Below are 25,274 nucleotides of genomic sequence, written 5' to 3'. Positions count from 1 at the left end.
GTGTTCTAGAATGTGAACATAATCCAATCACTCAGGACAGAATGTTACTTCACAAAATGAGGAACATAGTTCTGAATTTCTTCTTGATTTTGGTGGCCTCTGCTACCCCAAATGACAGGATATATGGGGCTGAGAGGGTAGGGAGCTCTTCTTTTGTTCAACTGACAAGTGTACGGACCACCAAGAAATATTGCTGTGAACAGACGTGATGCTTCTTGCTACATTTCACCTGCATCAGCCCTGTTGTGTCTCAGCTTACTCTAAAGTGTTCTGACAAAATAGCTGTTCATAACACTGTGTCACCTCAAACATGGCCCAAATTCAGGTTTGTCCAAACACCTCTCCAGACAGGTTAAAGAGACTATTACAATTCCAAAGGTGCAAATAAGGGATAGATCCAGCTATAATTATGAGGAACAAAGACTTACTTTCATACTTTTTACTCAATATTTATCACTCTTCTAGGATCACAGTCTAATCTTTCAGTGATGACTGTAACTTTAAAAATATCCTTTGGTGCTGATAAAGTGAACTCATGTTATATCAAAGAGTGGTTTATTAAGACAAAGATTAAGACAATCTTCCAGTACAAACCACTTCCCTTTCAATCAACAGTACATTCAATACAACAAGGATGTGAAGCATAGATATAACTTCTAAAAAAGCATTCTTTAAAATGTCCCATTCATGTGAGCCCTATAATTTACACTTGCCCTTTCTCCCTCCTTCTGACCTCAATTACTAAACAGCAGATGAGGTTATGAATGAATGGCTTCTGGTACATCAATTTTGGCAGCAGTGGAGTGGTAAAGTGTGACCTGTGTTGTTGTTTCCCCAGACTGCTGTTGTTATGAGAGGTGCAGTGGGGGGTGGATAAGTGCAGGTTGTGGACATGACCCAGATACCAGTTGGTGGAAAGTTGTCAGAGCGTACACAAAGGGTAGAGCAGGGACTGTGGAAATACTCAGATAAGTTACTGGTTCTTTTGAGAGCTACATCAATTTATTTTTATGGCACTCAACCTAAATATACAACCAGACAGTCCTCAAAAAATTGCACTATAAAATACAATTACCTTTTTTTTTCTTGTTTGTTTAGGAAAGGAATATTCTAAAGGCAGACAATGAAGGTTTAAAGATCCAGCTGGAACAGGCACACAAAACAATTGAATCTCTCACAATCCAGAAAAGAAACCACGTAGTTGACAGTCTACAACACAGAGACTGCTCCTAGCAGATGAGAGGAAAATCTCCTATGGAATGGAAAAATGTAAGACTGAAAGAGAGGCTGTGATAAAGCTGCTTACCAAGTGAACTGGAGAGAGAATCTGAAGGATATTAAGAAGAAATGTTCTCTTTACTCAACACATTTCCCTTTTAAACATGCACTCCCAAATGTATAAAATAATTTTGACCTTGTAAGGTAATTTAGCATTATCTGTGCAATGGAAATAGTATCTTCTGGGTTTGCTTTTAAAAGGAATGAGAGTGTTGCTGAAGTCTCTGTTCACGTTGAAGACCATATTGATTTCCCAGTGACTTACTTGGCTGCCAGCAGCACGCCTTACTGTACAGATCTTCTGACAAAGTAGATATAAGACTGGGTCACCTCAAATTTGGCCCAACTCAGTTTTATAGAAACAAATGTGTGATAAAGCTGAGTAAGTTAAAACTGTAGAAAACCTATATTAAGAAAAACAATTCCTTCTTGGAGCTGAAACAAATTAAAAACATGAAGTGAACAGTCACATTTAATTCCAAAAATTTAACAAGAAAATTAAAGTAGCTAAGCTAATGATATTTGATTGATCCATACACTTTAAGATAAACTGACAAATTTTTAAAACATCTTTCAGAGCTTTAAAAGTTCTGCTGCTCAAACACTTACCTTTATTAAAGTAACGGAAGTGAGACTATAGACTTGGCATTGAATACTGCTTTCATGCCATAACTTGGAAGATTTAATTCCCCTTATTTGGCTTAAGGAGTAACTTGTTGTCCACATACGGTAGATATGGGACAAGGTTGATTTTATTTCTCTCATGTCAAAGTAGATTGTTGCCAATGTTGAGCAGAATCTTTAGAGCCATATTACAAGGGAAACTGTACAGCAAGCCCTGTGCAATAGCTACTGATTTCAGAGCTCCTAACAAGATTTCTCCATTTTCTCTCTCCTAGATTTCACATGCACTTTACATTAAGAGTCAAGATGAGTGTGCTCCTGTCTGTAAATTTTGTATAGTAAATGGTGCAGCGGAGGTAACTTAAAGACACAAAGTGTATATATTGTTAAGAGAAAATAGTCTTTCAAGTTACTGATAAATCTACTTGTCAAAATAGCTGATTAGAAAATTCCATTTGCATTCCAAGAGATCTGTACATTTAGAGCTATGTATTTGTCATCACACATACAAACACCATAAACAAAGTCCACTTAATGCTCAACACTTCTAAGTTACCAGTTCCATTATAGATTGAAATTCAGTCAATGACAATAGCATCTGTGCTTTGTGTTCAAAGTGGCAGAAAGACACATTCCATCCACAATTTACAGTCATTATCAAGCATATGAATGCTTTGTTTATAAAATTAATTTGAAAGTACTTGCCAGTTTAGTGATTCAAAATTGCTTGGAAATTGGATTGTGCTTGCAACTTCATGTATAAGTAAAAACAAATGGAGGGAAGGAGTAGTAGTAGTAGTAGATTTTCTGTAACATTACTGTAAATAACTGAAATGCATAGGAAAAAACCAGCTCTGTGCAGCTTTTTGAACTCATACACTAAACCTGAATTATTAACAAGTAACGTGGAATTGCACTTTGGTCAGTGAAGCAATCAGAATGGCTGTCAGGTCATGTCTGCACCCTTGGTTTGCCCATTTTCTGTGAGCTTCTTGATTTTGTCCTCTATTCAGGGAACTACAGCAAGGTGTATTTCTAATAGGCATTCAACAAATAAAAGTCTGTTTCTACAACTATTAAACAAGATAAAAAGTGGAATATATTTTCACATATTTAAAAAATGCCCCAGAGGAGCAGCTAAGACTCATAAATCTTGTTGTACAGCCAAGCTAAGTGCTCACTGGTGGTCTAAACTGTGGGTTTGAATAGAATTTGTGTATATACATATACTTTGTCTATGATGGAATGTGGTGATCATGAACAAAACCTTGTAATTTAAAGGAAAATTCCCTACTATCAGCAGCTGGCCCAAAGGCTACTGTGTAACTAGGTACTTAATACTCCAAAGTGAGTTATGACCACAGATTTGTACAGTCCTAAATAACTTAAAGTTTCTCTGTAAAGTTTGCTTGTTCAATCTGAAAGATTTAAAAGGGATCTGTATGCAGGAATGTCTTGCAGAACAAGTGTGCAGTGCTTCATGTGTGCTGAAAACTTCCTGCTTCAAAGAAGTCAGTTGATACCTGGATAACTTCAGAGCTTTATAAGTACCTTCAGGTTCTGTTTGCCCAAAGCCCATAACAATTATCTCCTTCTTCCTCACCCAACCCCCCCCACCCTTTTTTTTTTGTTTTTCTTTTCCCCGCTCTTTCTCTGAAGTGCTCTTAGTCCCTTCTTTTCTTTTGGGACGTTCTTTTTCCTGCATGAAAGACTTAACAGCGGAACCTGACTACAGGGAAACTGTTAAAACTGACAATGCTACGCAGAAAAAATGACTTGCCTTTGTTGCCTTTGTGTTAATCTTCAAGCTGCTCTATGTTAGGAAAAAGAGACACAATTAAAAGTGCTGTTTAGAAGTCATGTTATCACATAGTGATAGTGGAATTTATCTTGTCATGGCTAAGTCAAATGGAAAGGCTCACCTCTTCCTTCTCTAGGTCCAGCTCTACTTACAAGAAGGCAGAAAGAACAAGCACCATTCCCCATTTATTTTTGAAGCATGAATTCAGATTGTTTAAAGATAAAAGTAAATAGATTGAGTAATATCATAATTAACAAAGGCAGGGCTACTGTTTATATTCAGGTTAAATGCAATTGCTTTTAGATTAGCTCATATGTTTTGGAAATACATTTTTGTTCTAGCAGCATCTGTTAGTTTGTTGTAACTGATCTCTATGGCAACTTAAAAGTTTAATGCTAAGATTGAAAAACTGTACAGATTGTAAATATTTTATATAAATTGTTAAGATTTTGGTTTAATATTTATAATAGAAAAATATTAAAATTGCATTTCATGCTGCCTCTGATTTTGTACCTCAGAGAAATCTATACAAGCTATACTCATCTTTCTTGCCTGTTACCTGAGACCCTTCTGCAGCATTAACCTAGTACCAGTGTCTTAGACCAGCTCACCTTCTCTGAGCCTTGGAATGGTGCCTGGGAAAACTTAGGAAGCTAGGTATTTGCAGATTATTTGTTTGGTATTTTAGTGGCTGACACAGTAAAAACACTGCGCTGTTACTCACTATTCCAAGTATTATAAAGCATCCGTCTTTAGTATCATATTCTCTCACTTTTGTTAAGAATGCTAATTTTGAAAAGATTTCACAGCACTGTAGCCAAGTTGAAGCAAAGCTTTTGTTGTGTCTGCTAATGCTGCCTGTTGCACAGGCAGAACTGTAGCACCCTAAAGACCTCCTGTTTACCTTACAGTAAACTTCAAACTGGCACAGCCTAAATTGGTTTTTATATGGGGAAATGGGCATCCATTCTGTTATCTTCAGTCATGTCAGGGAAGACAAGAAGAGGTGAAACTCCTGTTTGTATGGCAAATCTGCTCTACAGTCTTAGGTAAAACAAGTTGTGGGGTTTTTTTCATAACTATCAAAAGTAATAAAATAAAACTTGAGAAGTAATTGGAGGGTATTTCTTTAGTTTACAAAAAGACAAAAACAGTGATCATATAGATCACTATGATTTTAAATTTTTTTTCAGTAAAATAAAATGTAACTGAGATTCTTTAGTAATCCCAGACAAAATCCCAGACTTGTGACATAGCTTTATAGAAAAATTTTAACAGGCAAGGTATCTATTGCCTTCTCATTTTGGTCAAAATACATGCTATTTCCATTACCATAAAAAGTAAGTTTCACCATTATTGTAAATCACCAGCAGGAATTCTTTCTCACAAAGGAGGAACATATGATAGTGGATCCAAATCACAATACACACAGATGATGCAAATAATTTCAAATACAGTGCTTTATTCCTCAGTGTTTACAGCTGTTGACAAAAGCGTCTCTCAATTCCTGAAAAAAATCCCCAACCTTTTTTTTCAGATCTTCAAGAAACAAAACCTTATTAACTTAGGTATTCATTAAATGCAAATAAACACAAAAATGTTCACCAACATATATATGAAAATCTTTTACTTACAACAGAATTTTTGAAAATATGTTTTTTTCAAGACAAAACTTGAGGTTTAAATCAATTACTTTCATGGTGTTATTGCATTGTTTGAGAAATAAAAGCATACATTCTGACAAAAGGACAGCAAAGGATACCTCCATGAAATATGGTGGTGCTTACTTTATTTTTTAACTACTGGCTTCACATTTTGAAGTTACTGAAGAAAGACTGAAATGGATTAAAAAAGAAAATCTCCAGCCTATTTGTATTTCCATGTTTTACATGATCTACATACACCTAACTGAAATAAGATATTGAAATAATTTAACTGTTAGAATTGAAGTGGGCATGTACCTGCTTCACTTGATGATTTACTTCATACAGAACTGTCCTGCCTACTAACAAACAGGATAGACTGATGAGTATAAAAACACCAAGGCACATCACATCTGTAGTTACAACAATCCAACTAAACTGCTGCAAGCTTGCATCCTAAGACTAATGAAACCTTTAAGCATAGATAAGTTGTTTGTTTTTCCAGGTGTAGTTCCTTGATGAAGCCACATGCTCGACTGCTGATTACTTATAGCAAAAAGAAACACTGGGATGAGCAAACAGAATTTAATCTTAAGGCTTTGGTTGTTGAAAAGCTGCTCTCATTTGGAATGTCATTGGTCTGGGAGCTGTTCCAGAGCATTAGGCAAAAACCAAGCACAGCATCCAGAGAACCAATACTGTGCTCCCACATGACCCATGAGGGGTCTCTCCATAACAACTACAGAGGCTGCCAAGAGCTTTGGCCAGTAAGAAGCATGGAAAAAATTTGGCAAAGGAACTACAGTGCTAGGAGTTGGGTAACATTAAGCCATTATTGCAAAAGTTCACATCCCAGCTAACATGTTACAGGAAGCAAAACTTCTGCTTCTTTTTGTCAGGCACCTGCTGCGACCCTAAACCTGGGTAAAGCCATATATATCATACATTAGAAGCAGCATTCTCAAGCAAACTGATGAGAGAGGAAATAAGAGAAGAAAAGCTCTTGAAAGATAGTAATTTGATTTGGAACAGAACTTTACATTCATGCATGAAGTTGCCAATGAAACAGGGCATGATATGTGTGTTTATGAAGGTAAAAAAAATTCTTTAAAACATACCAATGAACACCAATAGGAAATTTGTGCAGAAAGAGCTTATAACTGAGGAACATAAATCCAAAATCAAATCCTAAAGTTTAACATGCAGTTACACCTACAATTACAAGTGCTTCAAGCCAGCTGTGCTATTTCATCATCAGACACACCAGGATAATCAGATGCCTTCCTGAATCTCTCTGTAGTGACCTGACCCTGATAAACCGTCATGAGAACATAGTCAGGCAGCATCCCCTTCCTACCTCTGTTCTCAGGAGCGGCCTCACAACATGGCAGATCTAAAAGATACTGGGCAGCAGAAACTGACTTCTTCAAGTGACAATGCTAAATTTAATTCCTGTCTACATATATTTACAGCCATGATGGTGTGTCAGCTAACTCCTTCTAGACTGTTTGTGAGGGAGAAGGCACCCATACCATGTCAAGACAGGGCTTGTTTTAGGTTGGCAGAGAGAGAAATCACTGAGAAAAGGCAACTGCTGCATGAGGTGTCTTGTTACTAACCAGACAGATTCCCAAACACAGAGCAGGCAAGGGAGAAGAGAATAATTAAAAAAAAAACAAACAAGAGGAAAGAAAAAAAGGTGAGAAGAAATGTCATGTTTTTAATAAAGCTCAGCTTATTCCAACTTTGTGTCTCAAAGCTGATACACAAGGATATACACATGAATTCATACCAAACACAATGCCTGCAAGTTTTCTGCCCAATCTGATTTTAAATTATTTTTATAAAACATCCACAATGGAAAACAGGTAAAATGAAAATAAGACACTATCAAAACTCACTATGATGAGTTTACAGTACATGCTCTGACCATTAAAGAGTGTCTGATACATTATGAACATAAAAAACCAACCTCATTTGATTAACTTATGTAGAGTATTAATTTACAATGTTACTATAATGTGAAGTTCTGCAAGAATAATCAAATCTAACTGAATAATTTTCACCAAAGCCTTAAGAATTTTAACATTTGAAATTAAAATTCATTCACATGAATGAATGAATTAATTAATTTTCATGAAAACTATGAATGAAGAATAATGACATGAAGAGAACAAGCCTGAAAGCAGCATTCTTGAGTCTTTTAAAAGTGGTTTCATCCAGTTCTTAGGCCTACTTTGTTTTTTCTACACAACATTTTGGAGCAGGAGAGTAGACATGCAACATACAATAATCAGAGAGGTCTGACCATTAATATATTTTTGTTTGTTTAGAAAGGGCTTTATTCAGTTTTCTGAGACTTATTTTAAATAAAATTACATAATAAAAAACACCATATAAGCAGTACGAAAAACAAGGACTTCAGTCATCAGATTTCAGTATAAAACTTCAGTTAACTAAAAGAACTCAGTGAAAAATATCAGTTGGTCTAATGAAATAACTCATATGGTCATACTTAATTCTAACCTAAACCCAAGTCAACATATCTAGAGTCCTAGTACCAGTAAACACCACCACTATATTCTGCCAGTTACTCTGTTAAGATTTACAGTACTTTAGTATCTTCGGTATCCTCCCCCTCCCCTTCCACCATAGGGATCACCGTAGCCTCCCCTGCCACCATAACCTCCCCTGCCACCTTGGAAGCCACCCCCACCTTGGAAGCCACCCCCACCTTGGAAGCCACCCCCACCCTGGAAGCCACCTCCACCCTGGAAGCCACCCCCACCTCTTCCACCACCTCTGAAACCTCCTCCTCCTCTACCCCCACCACCCCCCCAGTTACCCCTTCCACCACCACCACCCCCCCAGCCACCTCTTCCACCACCTTCTTGTCTTTTTTGCCATGGAGGCATTTCAGGAGGAGGTGGTTCAATCTCTGTTGGTCTGCCTCCCCGGTCAGGGACTCTCCCCATCAGAACCTGTATGGAAAAACAGGTCATTTTCAGAGTTAAAAAACAGCAGTATGAACTTAAAGAGACACAGGATTTTCTCCTGTGAACAGAGAAATGCTGCCTGCTGTTTTCAGGAAATTTGGCCCCTCAATACAGTGCCTGACAGCAGAATCACTATCTCCTGTCCCTGTAACACCACAACAGAACTCTAGAAATGTTCTCATTTTTCACCTCTGAAACAGAAATAACTGCAGCTGGCTCAGGTTACTTTTGTGATTTTTTTATGAAGAACACTGCACACCTGAAGTATTAGTATTGCAATAAGCAATATACACACTTCATATATAATATATACAAATACACATATATATTTATACTCCTTATGATGTAGCTCTTCTACTTAAATTTCAAAGTTCAAGTTTAAACCTCATCAGCCAACAAGAAAAAAACAACTGGCAAACCGATGTGCAGTTCTCAAAGGCACACAAGTTTGCCTAGCATTACAAACTACTGATACTCAGTAAAGAGCCAGAACGAACAAAATATGCAACAGGCTGCAGTAACACTTCCAAGAAAAGGAAAAAAAAAGGCATCATGTCTATGGCAGGTACTACTCAGTGTATAAAAAGAGAAACTGCACTGGACAAAGTTAAACAAAACAAACATCTTTGAAGAACAAAGATGTATCCAAGTAGGTCTTTTTGTTGTTGCCTTCGTATTTCCTAAACTCCGTGTGATCAATGTCAACATTCCCTGATTAGTCCCAGGCACTCCAACTAAAGTCCTCTCAAAAAAAAAACAACAAACCCACCTTTCTCTAAAATCCTACAATAATTAAGAAATTTCAGAGTGTTAAGGATCAAAACATATTAAAGTATCTAAATGAGGTAAAAACATTAGAAAAATCTGTAAATACAGGATCAATAAAATCAGGTTTAGTCACCACTTGAATGGTGAAACTCACGTCACTACTTACAAGTTTCAGCTTTTATCACATACAAGAGAGCAGCACTATGTTGATTCACTACTGCAGCCAAATCAGGTAATTTTATTTTGCAGCAAAATGACATTTCTACAGAAACTTTTGTGATTTATAACACACTGATGAACTAGAGATGTGGTTTTACAAGCCAAACAATAACATCCTGGCAAGGTAGCTCAGGAACTGATACCACAAATACTTACATGTATCCCTGAGGTGTGCAGTTCCACTGAACTCAAGAGGTCATTTACACACACATATACACTCCCCACACTTTCCCCCCTTGTCTACACTACTCTATTTCATCCTGTTGCATGACTGTCTAGGAAGATCAAAGAAAGGACAATGTTTACCAGAATACTGCAAACCTTCCTTTCTTAAATGGAAAAAATGAAATTAAGGTACCAAGCAAAACCAGTGTAATTCCAGAATTCCTTTTGAGAGGTCTGCAAATGCCCATGTCTATTTCTCACTGCCAGAAAAGCATACCTTGTTGATGGCACAGGCAGTCTTCTCCCGTGTTGATCCACTACTGGTTCTTATGATCTTGGACAAATCCTCGCGAGCAGCAAGAAGGTGAGCCAGTGTAATGGTGGACTTTGGAGACAGCGCGTAGCGCTTGGGCTGGTAGATCCGTGCTATTTCATCTGTTTTTACCTGAAGGATTACATCAAACACTAATTACTTGCCAGGTAGCAAACACACCAACAGACTTACTATAAACTATGTGCTGGTCTCAGGAAGTTTCAATCTGAACACAAGGTGAGGTGTAGCTTCTGAAAATACAAACTATATTACAAAACATAGTGCCAGTTCTCTTCCTGTTGGTGGAGGCATTACACAGAAAGTGTAATGCTGCTGATTATGTTTAATTGATGCTGACACTTAGCACCAGTACAAAAGAAACTCCTCCATCCACTGGCATCAGATTTTTTAACATCTTCCAACATGTCTACAGACTAAAACTTAAGGAGTCCACCCTGCTTTCTCAAGAGCTTTACATAACCATATTCAACAGATTGCTTCTAAACATGATGAAAACAGAGCAGCTTCAACATAAAGTAAATTTGTGGAAAAAACCTGAAAATACATCAATGCAGCAAAAACAATTTTGCAAGCCACGAAAAGGTGAGACTGAAAAGTGGACAACATTAGATTTTTTTCCAAGCATGCTTTGATGCTTCATTTATTTAGCAGAAAAGAAATATACTTTCTGGGAAAATGTAGAATGACCTTCAGAGTGAAATAAAACATTTAATATTGGCTAGACCAAACAATACATGCCGAACCTTTACAAGGCTGTTCTGCTAGGTAATTACTCCATCATTTGTGAACCCATTTCAGTCTGCAAACGTAACCCTCTTGGAGGCTGAACAAGTTACAAAAAAACAAACCAAAAAAATCCCCAAAATGCCATACCATCAAAAGCAGAGAAATGTATCAATATCTATTTAATGGTGGGGAAAAAAAGGCAAGCTAACAAATTTTAAAAAGACAACAATTTGTCTATTGGCTTAAACAAAAATCTCTAAATTACATCAATGTCAGAACATTTTCCATCCCTAAAACCCTCTCGAACTCTTTCCTTCAAGAGAATAAGGAAAAAAAAGATTTAGAACAGTATGTTATTTTGAATTAGTATGTAACCTGGTTACTTCTGTAACTGCATATATTTCACATCAACGGTCTTTATAAGAGAGGAAAATGAATCATCTGACTACTTAATCATCAAAAACCTCTTTAAACTATTGTTCTGTTTCAAAAGGGCATTAATTGTTTTTATGGAACAATAGCAAGTGACAAAGTTTTAGTCTGCTTAAGTTAGTCATCAGTCACATCAACTACATTTTAGAAGTATACTTTAAATTTGAAGATGCATAATTGTATTGGTACAGCTGTAAGGAAGTTATACAAGTAGGGACATCTCCTGGCTTCTCTGAGCTCAACGCCTCCCTTTTCCTTTCTTGCAGGATAAAAGCATTCACAACCCCTTCAGAAATTAAACAGTGAGCTACTCCAATGCAGCACAGCAGCACCTAGGCTCGTGTTCCAGTGATACTCAGTGAGCTTCATGTAGTTGATTCTGCATGTGTCAATGACAAATTGTGATGTCACAAAGACTTGTAACAATCCATACTTTCAGTAAACTTTCCGAGTTTTAAGATTTATTCATCCTAAGCTTTCTAAAGAAACCTTTGGAAGGAAAGCTGATCTTGCCCCTAATGAACAAAAACATCTGCCTCCAGCTTCTCACATGTGTCTTCATCAAATTACAAACTTTGTGTGTCTTATCTCCCTACTCTTTGGGATACAAACAAGATACATTTCCAGCTTGGAAATATAATGATTATTTTTTAATATACAGAGTTGTAGGAAACAGTACAAATGAAACTATCACAATTAAAGCAATACCAGCAGAACAAATACAGAGGTGTGCTTTGGAATTTTTAGTGACTGGAAGGATTACAAGCAATTGTGTGATTTTCTCACACAGGCTACTATTCAAATAACCTGTTCAACTGAATGGCTGTTCATCTAGTAGAATCCAAGATAGGGGACAGTCACTGTAACCTCTCAGACTTTATGAAGTCACATTTTCCACCCAATCTATATTAAAGCCCAGTATTTGTCTTTTGCATCTGCATGAGGTGCAGAGGTTGCCTCCTAGTTAGTAAACTCATTGGAGGGTGTCAGATACAGAAAACAGGGAAATGGGAACTTTAGTTAAAGTGAGAAACCCCAGCAAAGGATGCTAGAATTTCTAATTGTGAAGCTATAAACAGTCACAAAGGATAGACTGTACCATGCCTGGTTAAATCCATCCCCTTCCTCAATACCTAGGATTTGGATATTACAACTTGAGATGAGAACAGGCTGGAAAAAAGATAACAGTGATGGAAGTGTATTTGTGTATTTACATGGCATGCATATTCTGTAGGAAGACTTGGTGAACAGTAGCAGACTCCCACCTACAGTAAGCAAAAAATACACTGAGTTTACCTTTGCTCTATCAGACCAGCCAAAAGACTGCACAGTCACATCGAGCCTCTTCATCAACATCCGCCGTCGACACTCGTACTCACTGCAAAGAGCATCATTGATCTTTTCCAATCTTTCCTGCAGTGTTACAATAAGAAATTCAAACAGACAAATGTATAAAGTTATAGAGGTCAATTCAAACTTAACCCCATCTATCAACTATGATGTCTATCCCGAGGTGACCACTACAAACTACACAGCATCTATGTAATGCTACAGTAGTATGCATGTACAAAATTATTTGAAAATGAACAAGGGATGAATCAACACAAGGTGTGGTTTGTAATGTCAGTTCTGGAAGAATACCTGATTATCACTGTTAGTATTTAGCAACTGAATTTTAGTATTAATATTCAGCAATAGAACAGTGACTATAGAAAGGCAAAGTTAAATGAAGCCATATACATTTATTTTGGCCATCCTGTTAAATACTGGAAAGAAATGGAGAAACTTTTCTTTACCACTTGGTCAGAGTTCAGAGGTTTTGTTAGCAGAGATTTCCCCACATGGTTATTTTTAACTTTTGAGAGAATGTCCTTCACCTGAAAAAAACACATACATCTCAGAAAACAAATGATATTTAGATTTATTTCAGCAAAATTTGTTACAATCTCTTTTGCTACTCGGAAGATCAAAAACAGCACATTTGTTTTAGCAGATTCATGAAACAGATACGCCTCTTCTAGCTTATGATCCACTACAAAATGAACTCCTGAGTACTTTTGTGAGATGACCAGCCTCTGTACAAAGATATTTTATGGGACATCATTTGTCCTCCCATTAACAGAACAATAGTTATATAGCAAATTTATCAAGTGCATAGAGGAAGTAGGACTAGCTAAATTACCCACTTTAGATACTACTAAGTCTTGTAATGGCAACAAATGGAAGTTCCGACTTCTGTTGCCAAATGTTACACTGGGCTACAAAAATTCTGGTGATGGGTGTTATTAAGAAAGGATGACTGCATGCCTGCCATATCTCCTGCCTTTCTCATTAATTTTATTCTAATCCTATAATTGGTTCCAGCTAACGTTATGTTTAAAACTTTTGCATTCACTCTAAATCAAATTTCCTTACACTTCTTCCACTAGTTCTTTGCCCTCAATAATTAGAGATGAAATATGCTCTCTCTACCTTCCAAACACCACTGTATTCTCCTCTCTCATTACAAGAAACCTCTATCTCCTCTTACTCAGTGAACTTCCTTTGGCAAAGCTCTTCTAAAATCATTACCATGAGTGCCCACAACACTTGTACATAGCCTGAACATAATCCAACTGATTTTTCAGCTGGAGTTGACTGCATGCATATTATTGTTCAAGTTTTGTACAGTCTGGTGGAGAGAAGTACATCTTAATTTGCTTCAGTAAATAACCATGGGAAACCAAGCAAAATGAGTAAAACTAGAAATAATTTTCTTTTGTATGTCAAAAGGAGGATTAAGGTAGTGCATGATCTACAGTAAAACCTGTATCTGGGGACAGCCATTAGATATATTTGCAAGGATTATAAGATTTCATGCGGGCACACAGGCATCTACATTACATTTGTCACAAAGGCATGGTTCAAAGCTCAGTTTTGAGCTTCACATGTTACACAAATATAATCTCTAATGATTGATACGAAAAAAAATTCCAGACGTCAAAATTCAAATTCTGGAGCACCTAGTTAATTTTAAAAAGAAATGCTTAGTAAATCAACTCTCATATGGCAGGATTTTTATAATTATCTCAAATTTTTTTTACTGTATATATAAAGAAAAAGTCTGGTCTCAAATTTTATGTGAAAACTAAGGTTTTTGTTCTTTCTTTTTACATCACTGCTGGGCAGCACTCTGGCAGGTTAAAAACACAATAACCCAGTAAAAGGTAAATATACTGTGCAGTGAGCAAATTAAGGGAAAACACTGTTTTGACTCTATCAGAAAAAACAGCCTAGCAGTATCTGAAAAGTGTCAATCTAATTAGTGTAATATTCCCTGTTATTATATTCAGTTTATATCAAAAGAGGTTACAATACGGGGTGAAGTTCAGATCCATGTACCATACTGATCCAAACACTCTTTCTCTGATAATCCCTGCTTCTCTATAACCTTTTTCTTGACAAAAACCATTCCAAGGTTGTCTGTCTTCTGCAGGTAGCCAGTTTAACTGAAGCATGTACAGAGTGCCATATTCCACTCCAAAATGCAAATGCACCTAAGCACAAACTACGTTTGAATTTAAATAAATGCCTGAAGATCAAAATCAAAAGTTAATAATCAACAATAGAGTAAGATCAGTATGACAACAAGAGATTAACAGATCAGTCAGTAACAAGTATAGAAGAAGGAATGAATAGCAGATGAATTAAAAATTCTATGGGGCAAGAGGTGTCTCTTCATATACCACTGTGGTCAGAAATATTACCTCAAAGTTTGAAAGAAAGAGAGTCTATCAAAATGAGACCAGCTGCTGAAACAAAAAACAATACAGCAAAATGAAAAACTCTCAATGTAATTTACAGTTAGATTGTGGAAGCCAGTGATGCTGAATACTACCTAGAGATTAGAATTATTTTAAGTTTGTAGCTGCAAGGTCAACTAAGAGGTAAACACAACAATGGGCTCCACATACAAAAGCCACACATTCTGCCATCACAAGTCAATCACTGCTGCATACTCCTAATTTCCATGAACTGAAAAGTGAAAGGAAGTTTAGAGAGAACAATTAAGGAAGATAATCAATGAAAATCAGAACTAGAAGAAACAAGAGCAGCTAAATGAAACAATCCTTTGCTGTCTGAGAAACCACTCCCAAATTTCTGCAATGTTTTCTTTCCAAGTCAGAGAACACCTATATAATTTTTATCCAGCACAGCTTTACTAATAAGTAACAGTTAAGGAGCAAGCTCTTCACTGATGACCTGGTCTATACTCATGAACTGGTCTATGTTTTTGACATACTGTGAAGTCATATTCAGATTAGTGAATCTCTACTTACTCCTCACTCCCACCAGCAGGGCTCATGGGGAAATCCTACAGCTATAATGGTGAAGCAAGCTGAGCTGCCTTACAGCTGCAGAATACACTGCCCAGCCACGACGGATGACAGAGGTATGAGCACAGGAACTCTGGCACACAACAGTCTGCCAGAGGACAAGAATACAATGGATGTGAGAATCTATGCTATAACCCGTATTCCCACACTTCACAGTTTTCCTGGATTGAGGAGGATATGCAGGAGTTAAAAAAACTCACCACATCCCAGAAAGAAGTCTGTATATGTAAGTGGGAACAAAACCAAATGCAGTGCCCTGATAAAAGAGCAGTGAAAACACACTCAAAGAAACATAAAACAAATTGTAAGAGCCAAATCATCCTAATGTTTTTACACATTCAGGTGTAAAAATAAAACCAAATAATTAAAACTAGATGTAGACAAGTATATTTGACTATTTGACATACCATGTAATCAATAACCTTGGTAACACTAAAAATATATGGGACTGCTTTGGGAAGTCACAGTCTCTAAATATAAAATGAAAACAAATCAGCCACTGGATCTGCTTGAGCCAAAAAACCAAATTCAAATCTGCTGCATAAAAATAAACAGTTATTCTACTGTTAACAAATAAGGTGTATCCTTATTGAACACGACATTTATCATTTGTTTTTTTATACAACTGAAAATAAATTTAGCTCCAATTTCACTACCATGTTCAATGTATTTATTAAATATCCTCATCTTTTCTCAAAACAGAGCAGTAATTTTTACATTTAACACCATTTGCACAGAAAAACATCACATATGTATGCATGTCCAGAGTTTTTTGAGATTTTGAAAAAACCTGACCTGTGGAAAGGTGTCATTAATTTAAATTTGAGGAAAGAATGTTGCCTTAATTAGTCATAAGGTGTGCAGTCATACTGTACAGTTGCATAGAGATCACTCAAAATCTTAAGCACAAAATATTTTTAAGCCTCTCTTTCATACACCTGCCGATAAATTCAGTATTTATCTAACTTTAAATACATTTTTGTTTGATGTCCTGGTGACAGGACAACTCTTCAGTCTTGTTCCCTGCAGTTACACTAATCCTTACTGTCCAGGCACCATTACATCTGTAAAATTACTACAGATAATTTTATTATGTTATTATTTATGTTAAATGAAATTTTTTTAATAATGTAAATTTTTGTTATTATTTATGTTAAATGAAAATGAATTTTATTATGTTATTATTTATGTTAAATGAAACACATTAATTTAAATAATAATAAATTCTAGCATTTCTACACAAATATTAAAAAAAATTTCTCACATTTCACTTATGTGTTATGTTAGCTTAATTTTGACTTAGTTTGTTCAGCAGCCCTTTGTAGCTTCTTTTCATTTAATTGATATGTGAAAAGTAGCAGAGTACTTTTAATAATGTGGGCCAAAAAAGTTCAGAAGTCTTTTGAATAATATCACATTAAAAGTTTTTTCAAATAAACGGTATTAGAATGCCACTTGGTAATTAGGTGTGAAATTCACACTATCTTGATTAGAAAACAGCCAGATGTAACCATTAGTTACAAAGCACAACACTGGCATGAACTTTTCTGAATCTTTCATCAATGTTCATTTAGAATTTATGAAGGTTTTGGCATTAAAACTCAGACTGACTCCTAGATTCCCCCTTTGTATACTGTACAAGGAAACAGCATCTTAAACAATTTGAAAATTAGTATTAGTTTTTCAGTGCTGTATAGTAAGATATACTTAGTGACAGAAGGCTGTAATACTGTCAATTTATCTCTCATTTTCTTAGGTATATTGATAACCACTACCCTAGGTAATTACAGGAGATGCAAAAGATCTTGCTATGATTGTACATTCAAAGTTTGAGCTACTATAAAACTAATTTTGAATGAAGAAATCAATCCAGATTTTATAATAAAATAAACTGGAAAATCACTTAAAACAATAAATATTCTAATGTTCCATACCAAAATACAGTGAGTGATCTGGCCTTTGGTAGGTTGCTGCTGCACAGCCAAACTATTCTCAGAACTACTCCCACAGCTACTGACAATGCTGAAGATGCTAGACAGAGACAAAGAGTAGACATGTTGAAATGCTGCAGATACATTTGCAGATACACTAAATAAAAATACTAGATCGGTATGTAAGTCTGTATTATGAATGATACAATACTAAACATCAACAGCTGCAATAGTATGCAGAATCTAATTAAATCAAAACCCAAAAATATTTGGAAAAATAAATATATAATTTCAAGTGAATTTCTGTGTTCATATTAAAAAAGTAATAAAATGGTGCTCTTAAAAAAATGTTTACAAAGCCAATGAACTTTAATTGGTGGCACCACCATTCTAAAGCAGCTATACCTATAAGTTTAGGTCTCTAACCCCGTCATCTATCAAAATAACTCCAAACTTCTCCTATATTAAAGTAATATAGGAGGACAAGTAAACACATTGCAGAAATTCTGCAAAATCTCTTGCAAGGTAAGAAAAAAATCCTTTGTTCATAAGGGATGAAGCACACAGAGAACACATTACACTATTAATTAGGAGTCACAGAAGATGAATGAACTAGTTTTGTCACCTTTCTACACTCTGAAGAGAGTACAAGTGGTATAACCACTGTGGAACTGGCAGACCTGAAAACTACTGGAAAATAGTCCAGGCACCATTAATTAAAAAAACCAAAAACCAACCAACAAAACCAAAGATAAAATACTTTTCAGATTCTGCTTGTTTGAGTACTTCTGAAAGGGTAACAGTTTATACAAACTGGGATGGCAACACCACGCACAATTCAAGCCTGTCATGCTGTCTGATAGGAAATGTCAGACTTTGCAAAAGGTGGGAGACACCAGGTGTCCAATAATTCAAAGAAAACATTCTATATCACTATGTGTGTATGAAGGAACTGGTGCTCCAGGTCTGGTCTTGCAGTCCCACAACTGCAGAACTGGAGTCCTGTCCCTACAATGCGATGAAACTAAATCTGCCCCAGAAAAGTAAAGCAAGGAATTGAGCAAGGAAGGTCACAGGCCATAGCTGCAGCCCATGAACACACATGGATGTAAACACAGCTATCACTCACACAGGGAGATCAGCACAATCACGCCATTAGTCAGCAGCTGTAACTGACATTTTCATTCCCAAAACAGTGCTAGAATTGTTTCTTCATCCCAAAAATATTTACTGAATGTAAGATTTCCTTAGAACTAAAGAGACCAAGCACAGATAGTGTAGGAATAGGCAGTTCCACTTGCACCTGATGGGTGATGCCATTTATAAATTAACCTATTAAAGGTTTTGTCTTGTCACACTGAAGACAGATGTAAGAAAATCATGCAAGTAACAGGCCCTCTCCCCAAAATCTCTGAATGTTCAACTGCTCAATTGTTGATGACGAAGAATGAAAAAAAATAAGCACAATCATGTCAAATTATTAAATTTAAAGACTCAGAAGCAGAGGGAGTTTGTATTCTACCCGACAAGGGGGAATCAGTCTCTCCTCAAACACTAGAGAGAGATGAAGAGCAAAACTTCTAGCAGTATGACAGAGAAGATAAATTCCACCTCAAGAGCCTATTTACATTTTGCAGTAAGGAACTCAGATTAAGGATCACATCAGTGAAATGAGTTAGAACCTGGAGGGACACAACAGAAAGAACTATCTTGCTGACTAAGGTTTAAGTTGCCTTATTCACTGAATACTGGCAATGCAGGCATTTTCATCCTCTTCTGCAACAAATCCACACTTGCAATTAAGAAATTAATAAACTCAAAAGGACTAATTTAAGTTTTGGATATTAAATTTCAATACATTTCAGAAATGACTGCAGGTATATAAATGCACAATCAGTTATTACCCAAAGTTTTCTGCTTGCTACAGCACATTTGAATGGGTAAGAGGAAAACTTACACCTTAAACTTGCATGGCAAATATGTCTGATCAGGTACATTGCAACCTCAGGGAAATGCTGAAATACTTCACCTCACAACTAAAACAGTTTAACTTAAAACACTAAGCTGGCCTAAGGAATCAAAACTTTTGCACTTGTCATATAGGGTTTTTATGGGTGAGACTGCTGGGCCCTTAGCTCTACAATGAATGGTTACAGGCACAGTGCTTACAGTTTAGCAAGAGTGAGAAAATGTAAAAGCCCATACCTTTTGTTCCACACTGGTTAACAAGGGAGGAATACCAGAAGATGAGGAGTTTGGCAGACCCAGTGCATCACAAATAGCTTGCACTTCCTCAATAATTTCACTGTGCTTTTCCAAATGAGAGCCTTTAACTTTCTTGCTCTGCAATATCTTTAAAGCCTGAAGTTCTGTACTTAGAAATACTAGAGAGAAAAGCATCATAACAGCAGATTTAGAGACACTTAAGCATTTCTGCACCCACATTCTCAGTACAGCTACAATATCTTATTTGTAGGATAACCATGATAAAAGGGAGACTTTCTCAGTTCTCTCCTGAATAGGTCAGTATGCTTCCTATTCTTTACCTCAATTCCCTCTCACCTGACTTCCTACCTTCAGTCTACACACTGCATTGAACTGTTCAACCCCCTTCTGCCACCAGATCCCAAGTTCCTTGGCTAGTTTAATATTACCACACTGGTTCCTGCTGCCATTCCTTTGTCCAAGTCCAACTTACACTTAAGACATTGTTTCTCTCAATTCTGCTTTCAGCACCTTCAGATTGTGCAGCATTCCTGTTCAAGTTGCCCTGACACCTCTCACAAACACAGGAAGCAAGTCTTAGTTTAGGTGAGCAGGAACAACTGGATCAAGAGAAGGATCAGGGAGCCTCAGTAGGTTGCACCATACTTTTAAAAGAAATTTTAGTTTCTGCTAAACAGCTTTCTAATGCTGCTCTATTTTTCACTTTACACAAGTGAGTTGATGCATGCTGAGCTACTGTGTAACGACTGCACACATCAACTTAAAAACACATCAAGAACTCTTCAGTGTAAACTGTTCAGTTGTGATAAAGCATGCACACAAAACACTGTATTATAAATGGGAAAAATTATTATTACTCACAAATAAGTTTAAGACAATCTTCTTTCTCTCTTAATCTGTCTTTGATGTCTCCAGACACCAGTGATGAATATGGACAAGCCATTTCTCTCAGAAAGCCACTAACTTCAAGCTGGAAGCTCTCTATATCTTTCACTCCTATGGAAATAAATACACAATTAATGGCTTGTTACAGAAACATCAAACTGCAATCTAATTTTTTAACATACACTTCTATTGCAGATTTCAACAATATTGTTGAAGCCCAAAGATTAACCACCTACCACCACAGTAACATTTTTCTTTAAAAAGTCCTATATACAAGAAGATATGCCTTCTAATAGTATCTTGTACTCATGCCTTGAATGAGGTAATGCTACAGCAGTCTGTGAGGACACGAACACAAACAACCATCAGTAGGAAGTGAACAGTTCATGTCACTATACAGCGCGTCAATGTAACTAATTCTCTGATTAAGAAGTCACAGGAGTCATGAGTCCATTATTTTCAGTGCTTGGTTTTAGTTCCACTACTTTTTTGGTAAAAACGTAAGTAATATAAACTCTCATCCAAACTCCAGCCCTTGGCAGCAACAATCAGGCAGTGCTACAAGCACTTCAGGTATCCACACACGGAGCTGACCGCAACACTGTGCCGGACACAGCCGGGAAACACCCGGCACTGCAATTCATGTCATCAAAGTGTGACTACAGGCATGAATGTACTTTTCACATTTATGTATATCTAAAACCACCTCAAATCACCTTCTTTTTTCCTTTTGAAACAGTTTTCAGAACAGGAGGTCTTAATGTAAGAGCCACATATATACAAATATCAGCCTGAGCTGGGCTTGTAAACTTCAACATTGTAATTCACTATTAGCTGGACAGTATGGGTCTAAATCCACTGAACAAATACTAAATTAACATTGATATACCATCTGTTGCAGTGATGCTTTCTTCCATATTACAAAGTGACTTTATCTGGGATCCTAACCAAACGCAAAGCTCACAAAATTCTGGTGAAGACAATCCATTTTCTGCTGCTTTTTTAAGGGCCTCCTCCTCCAGCAGGGCACCCGTGTACCTGCACAGACGGATAAACATTAGTAATAAGAAGCAAACATAACATAAAATATACATATTTTCAAATTATTTTACTATAAGCTGGTTAGTAACTACATTCATTTAAAGGAATGAATCTTTCTACATTATTTTCGTCAAGGAATAATTCAGACGTTTTTCTTTTAAGCACACCAAAAAGTTATTGGTCATTTATATACAAAAGAGTTTGTCAGAAAATATGAGACAGGCACTTTCACATGTGTATGTGAAAACACTCTGATCTCTCAGAACACGCCTGACAGAGAACTCAAGTGTTAACTCAAGCGGTTGGTCAAACTTCCTCCTAACAGTGACTGACTGCCCGGGATTACTTGGGAATAACATAACCGGAAACTAGATTATTTCGCAGTGTTTGTCCCGTACCATGCGTAGCACACGGCGGGAGGTGGGCAGGCACCACAGAACGCGGTGCTGCCCCGCCATTCTCCCGCGGCCGCCCCACCGCTGGCCGCGGCCGCTGCGCCCCACGGAGCGCCCGGGCTCCTCTGCCCTCCCCGCCCTACAGCCCGGCCGAGCGCACCGCCCCGGCCGTGAGCCTGTGTCTGGGGGTGACCCTTCCGTACAGCCCGGCTCTGCCTTTCCGCCCGTGCTGGGGAGCGCCCGGGCTCCCTCGCCCTTGCCCGGCAGGGCTCATCTCCTCCTGGCCCTGCGGCTGTGCTGCGGATTTGGCCCCGAACCCCTGCCCGCTGGCCGCGCTCCACGGGGTCCCGGCCGCCTGGAGAAATACAGGATCGGGAGCGACAGCAGCCACCCTTTGGAGCTGCGGACACGGCTCATGCAGGGCAGCCAGCTCTGCCACCCCTACCCCAAGCCCCCCCTGGGCCGTGGTTCAAAAAGCTGGTGTTGAGGCCTGGACTTGTTCGTTATTTCTGTGACCTCTCAAATTGAGAAATTCTGCCCGAGATGGTGCAGGCCGTATCTCCCGGGCACCTGCAGATTTTCCACTGTGGGGTGGTGCCTCAGCCCCGCTGTGCAGATTTTGGCTGATGTGGAGTGAACTCTCTCCACTGTGACTAGTGTGGGACTGTGTTTCGGGGTAGGGCTGAAAGCAGTACTGATAATATAAAGATGTTTTTTGTTATTGCTGAGCAGTGCTTGCACAGAGCCAAGGCTTTTTCTGCTTCTCGTGCTCTCATAGTACCCCAGCTGTGAAGGGACTGGTGGTGCTGGGAAGAGGCGCAGCCAGGACAGCTGACCCCAGCTACCAAAGTGATATTCCAGGCCGTGTGGCATCATGATCAGTATATAAAGCTTGGGGGAAAGGGAATAAGGGGGGATATTTGGAGTTGGATATGATGGCATTTGTCTTCCCGAGTAACTCTTGTCCAGGCGATGGCTGAATGCTCCCAGTGGGCTCATGGGAAGCAGTGACTTAATTCCTGTTTTGCTTTGCTTGCATGCATGACTTCTGATTTATGTATTAAACTGTCTTTTACCTCAACCCACAAGTTTTCTAGCCTTTGCTCTTTACTTTTTAACCTATGTGTGTTTCCATTTTTTCGATTCTCTCCCCAGAGGGAGAGAAGGAGGGAGTGAGTGAATGGTTGCATGTTGCTTGGTTGCCAGGTGGTGTAAAACCACAACAGCCTTTTTGACCTTTTTTAACCAGTGTTTTCTTACATGGATCTTCAGAAAATCCAGTGGCTACGTCTGTGATGAAGACCAGAAAGGCATACAATCAAATGGAAGTAATTACAACATAGATGTTCTTAATGTGGAAATCTCTACAATTTTTGAAGCAACTATTTTGAATTATTTCTGTTTAACAGAAGATGCGGCTTTATTGAGTGCTAAGCTTTAAAAAGCGGGTATCAGGACAGCTATAACATCCTCCCACATGCCCAGGCAGAAATCTAGAAATAAAAAAAAACATTGTTTATGGCAGTCAAGAGAAGGAAGAGCATCCTGAAGGCTGACACACTTATGTTGACCATATGTGTACATCAGTGCCAGTACCTCAGCAATCTCTTTCACAGGTCTCAACTGGCTCGTACCATGTGACAGAACTTTGATTAGCTTTTGTTTCAAATGGGCTAACATAATTTCTCTAAATGAAGGAGCATGCATCTGAGAACAGAGATTCAGAACATGAATTCTTGCTCCTTTTTAAACATTAATCTCAAATTAGAAGAATGAGAAAACAAGATATGCAGAACTGGACACAAATAGCCACTTCTCTTTTCCTTTCTTTTTTAAAGCTGTATCTCTATGTCACCGAGAGTGATTCATCCCTGTACAGTTTTCTCCAAAACTGGGAAATTTTCATATCAGTCAATAATGCAGGCTAAGACAAAGAACTGGGAACAACTGGAAGTGAAACTAGCATAACATTATCAAAACTAAAAAGAAACCTAGTGATTTAAGAGGTACTTTGTGGTACAAGTAGATGGCAGCAGTGCGTCTTGCTGTAAACATTCCTAATAAAAGTATTTTGCTAATTTATGTTACAGGAAAACACCTAAATTAGTAATTTTCTCCCACTGTCTTTTGATAGCATTGCTTATACATACATACATACATACATATACACACACACTTATAGATAGATAGAGAGAGAGATAGAGAGATAGCTGGATGATAGCCAAGCATGTTTTAAAACAGTCACTGTTTTAATTCCACAGGATGTTCTTGAAAAATCATAACTTTTCTGTGTACTAGAGCTGTTCTTTGTATGAAGGAGGACAATTTTGAGTTTCCCAAACTGTCTATTGACACCCACAACTGAAAGATGATTTTGGTTGTGATTGTATACTTATGCTCCTCTCATGGTGTTACCATTCATGCAGTCCACAGCTTTCTCCGTGTCCATTCCTGAGTTTCCCATCTCTGGAGAAGGGGAAAAAGGATCATGAGAACGCTGGCTGAAACACGTTTTGTAACCATATATGCCCACGGGTGTGGACTTTGCCTTTGCCCCATGCCCTTTGCAATATATGAACATAAACACCAAACCACAAGCACACAAGTGGGAACACCAAAGGGAGAGGTCTGGGTGCTCCACAGCCATTACTTTCCAACAGAAGCCCCATGTGACTTTAGCTAGCTCACCAGTGCCCTAGAGCTTTTCAGCTTTTGCAGAATTTCTTTTTCACTGGACTGCCAGTTAGCCATCTCCCTCAGCAGTCAGGTAACTCTTAGTGCTAGCGCAAGGAAGAAATAGAGGTGCACGGCCAAGATTAGAAAATGGAGGTAGCATTGGATCAGCACTGACTTGAATCAGCTTGAACTGATACAAAATGGCAGCTGTGTCTGTCTGTACAGCAAGGTGATGATGGGAATTTTGGGGAAAGGTCTGCCAATTTGTATGAAATCTCTAAATTACAAGTTGCCTGTAATCTTGCTAAAAAAAAAAAATACGTGACTCAGTTTTTTATTGAGGAAGGTAAACCTCAAGCATTTACGTGTATGAACAAATTGTTACACTGTTTAAAACTGCTTGAGAATTGCTCCTGCTGCCAGGCTCGCAGTGGGCATTCTCAGCCTAATGGCAAGAATGGGGTGGAAGGGTCCTGCTTACTGCTACAGCAGGGCATCACCTCCTGGTCTGCACTGCCAACAGAGATGGCTTTGGGTTCTATGTGGTGGGCACAATCTATCTGCTCCTAGAAGGGAAAATAAAGCTACCCACAGATGCAGCAGCTGCACATTTCAAATATTCATTGCTTTGTCCTTCTCATATGCAGCACAGGAATAAAAAATGAGGTCTCTTGAATTCAAACAGAATGGAGCCAGACACTGTTTTAATGCAGGAGAGGTACAAGTAATTTGTAGTACTAAGAAACATTTAGCAGACA

At 37.9% G+C, this 25,274-nt stretch overlaps 2 protein-coding genes across 4 annotated transcripts in view; one reads left to right on the top strand and one right to left on the bottom strand.

Moving 5' to 3' along the window:
- Positions 1–4,208, top strand: part of RASGRP1 (RAS guanyl releasing protein 1) — a 39,090-nt gene extending 34,882 nt beyond the window's left edge. For 2 of the 3 annotated variants that reach the window (XM_039705361.1, XM_039705362.1), the window contains exon 17: positions 1,099–1,233. In XM_039705361.1, the coding sequence (XP_039561295.1) occupies positions 1,099–1,233 (135 nt within the window). Of the gene's footprint in view, positions 1–1,098 lie in introns of all 3 variants that reach the window. The other variant, XM_039705360.1, reaches the window with a different exon arrangement.
- A 931-nt stretch (positions 4,209–5,139) lies between these two features.
- FAM98B (family with sequence similarity 98 member B) lies at positions 5,140–21,920 on the bottom strand. The gene is made up of 7 exons (XM_039705381.1): positions 21,294–21,920; positions 20,381–20,515; positions 19,499–19,677; positions 12,783–12,863; positions 12,283–12,399; positions 9,772–9,939; positions 5,140–8,327 (listed from the first exon to the last, which is right to left on the bottom strand). Exons 1-7 carry the CDS (start codon positions 21,496–21,498, stop codon positions 7,962–7,964), a joined length of 1,251 nt encoding a protein of 416 aa, XP_039561315.1. The 5' UTR covers positions 21,499–21,920; the 3' UTR covers positions 5,140–7,961.
- Positions 21,921–25,274: the final 3,354 nt, after the last annotated feature.

This window comes from Passer montanus, unplaced genomic scaffold, assembly GCF_014805655.1.
Source record: "Passer montanus isolate IOZ18808 unplaced genomic scaffold, ASM1480565v1 scaffold18, whole genome shotgun sequence".
NCBI classification, from domain to species: domain Eukaryota; kingdom Metazoa; phylum Chordata; class Aves; order Passeriformes; family Passeridae; genus Passer; species Passer montanus.
The sequence above is the reverse complement of the archived record's forward strand: the minus strand, read 5'-3'. Positions and strand labels throughout refer to the sequence as shown.

Excerpts from the sequence above, each read along its gene's own strand:
- FAM98B (XM_039705381.1), bottom strand. The coding sequence starts at position 21,498 with ATGTATATTTTATGTTATGTTTGCTTCTTATTACTAATGTTTATCCGT. Across the intron at positions 19,678-20,380 it reads AGATTGTCTTAAACTTATTT|TATTTCTAAGTACAGAACTT; the intron begins GTGAGTAATAAT and ends TTTTCTCTCTAG. Across the intron at positions 9,940-12,282 it reads GCTGGTCTGATAGAGCAAAG|GTAAAAACAGATGAAATAGC; the intron begins GTAAACTCAGTG and ends GTAATCCTTCAG.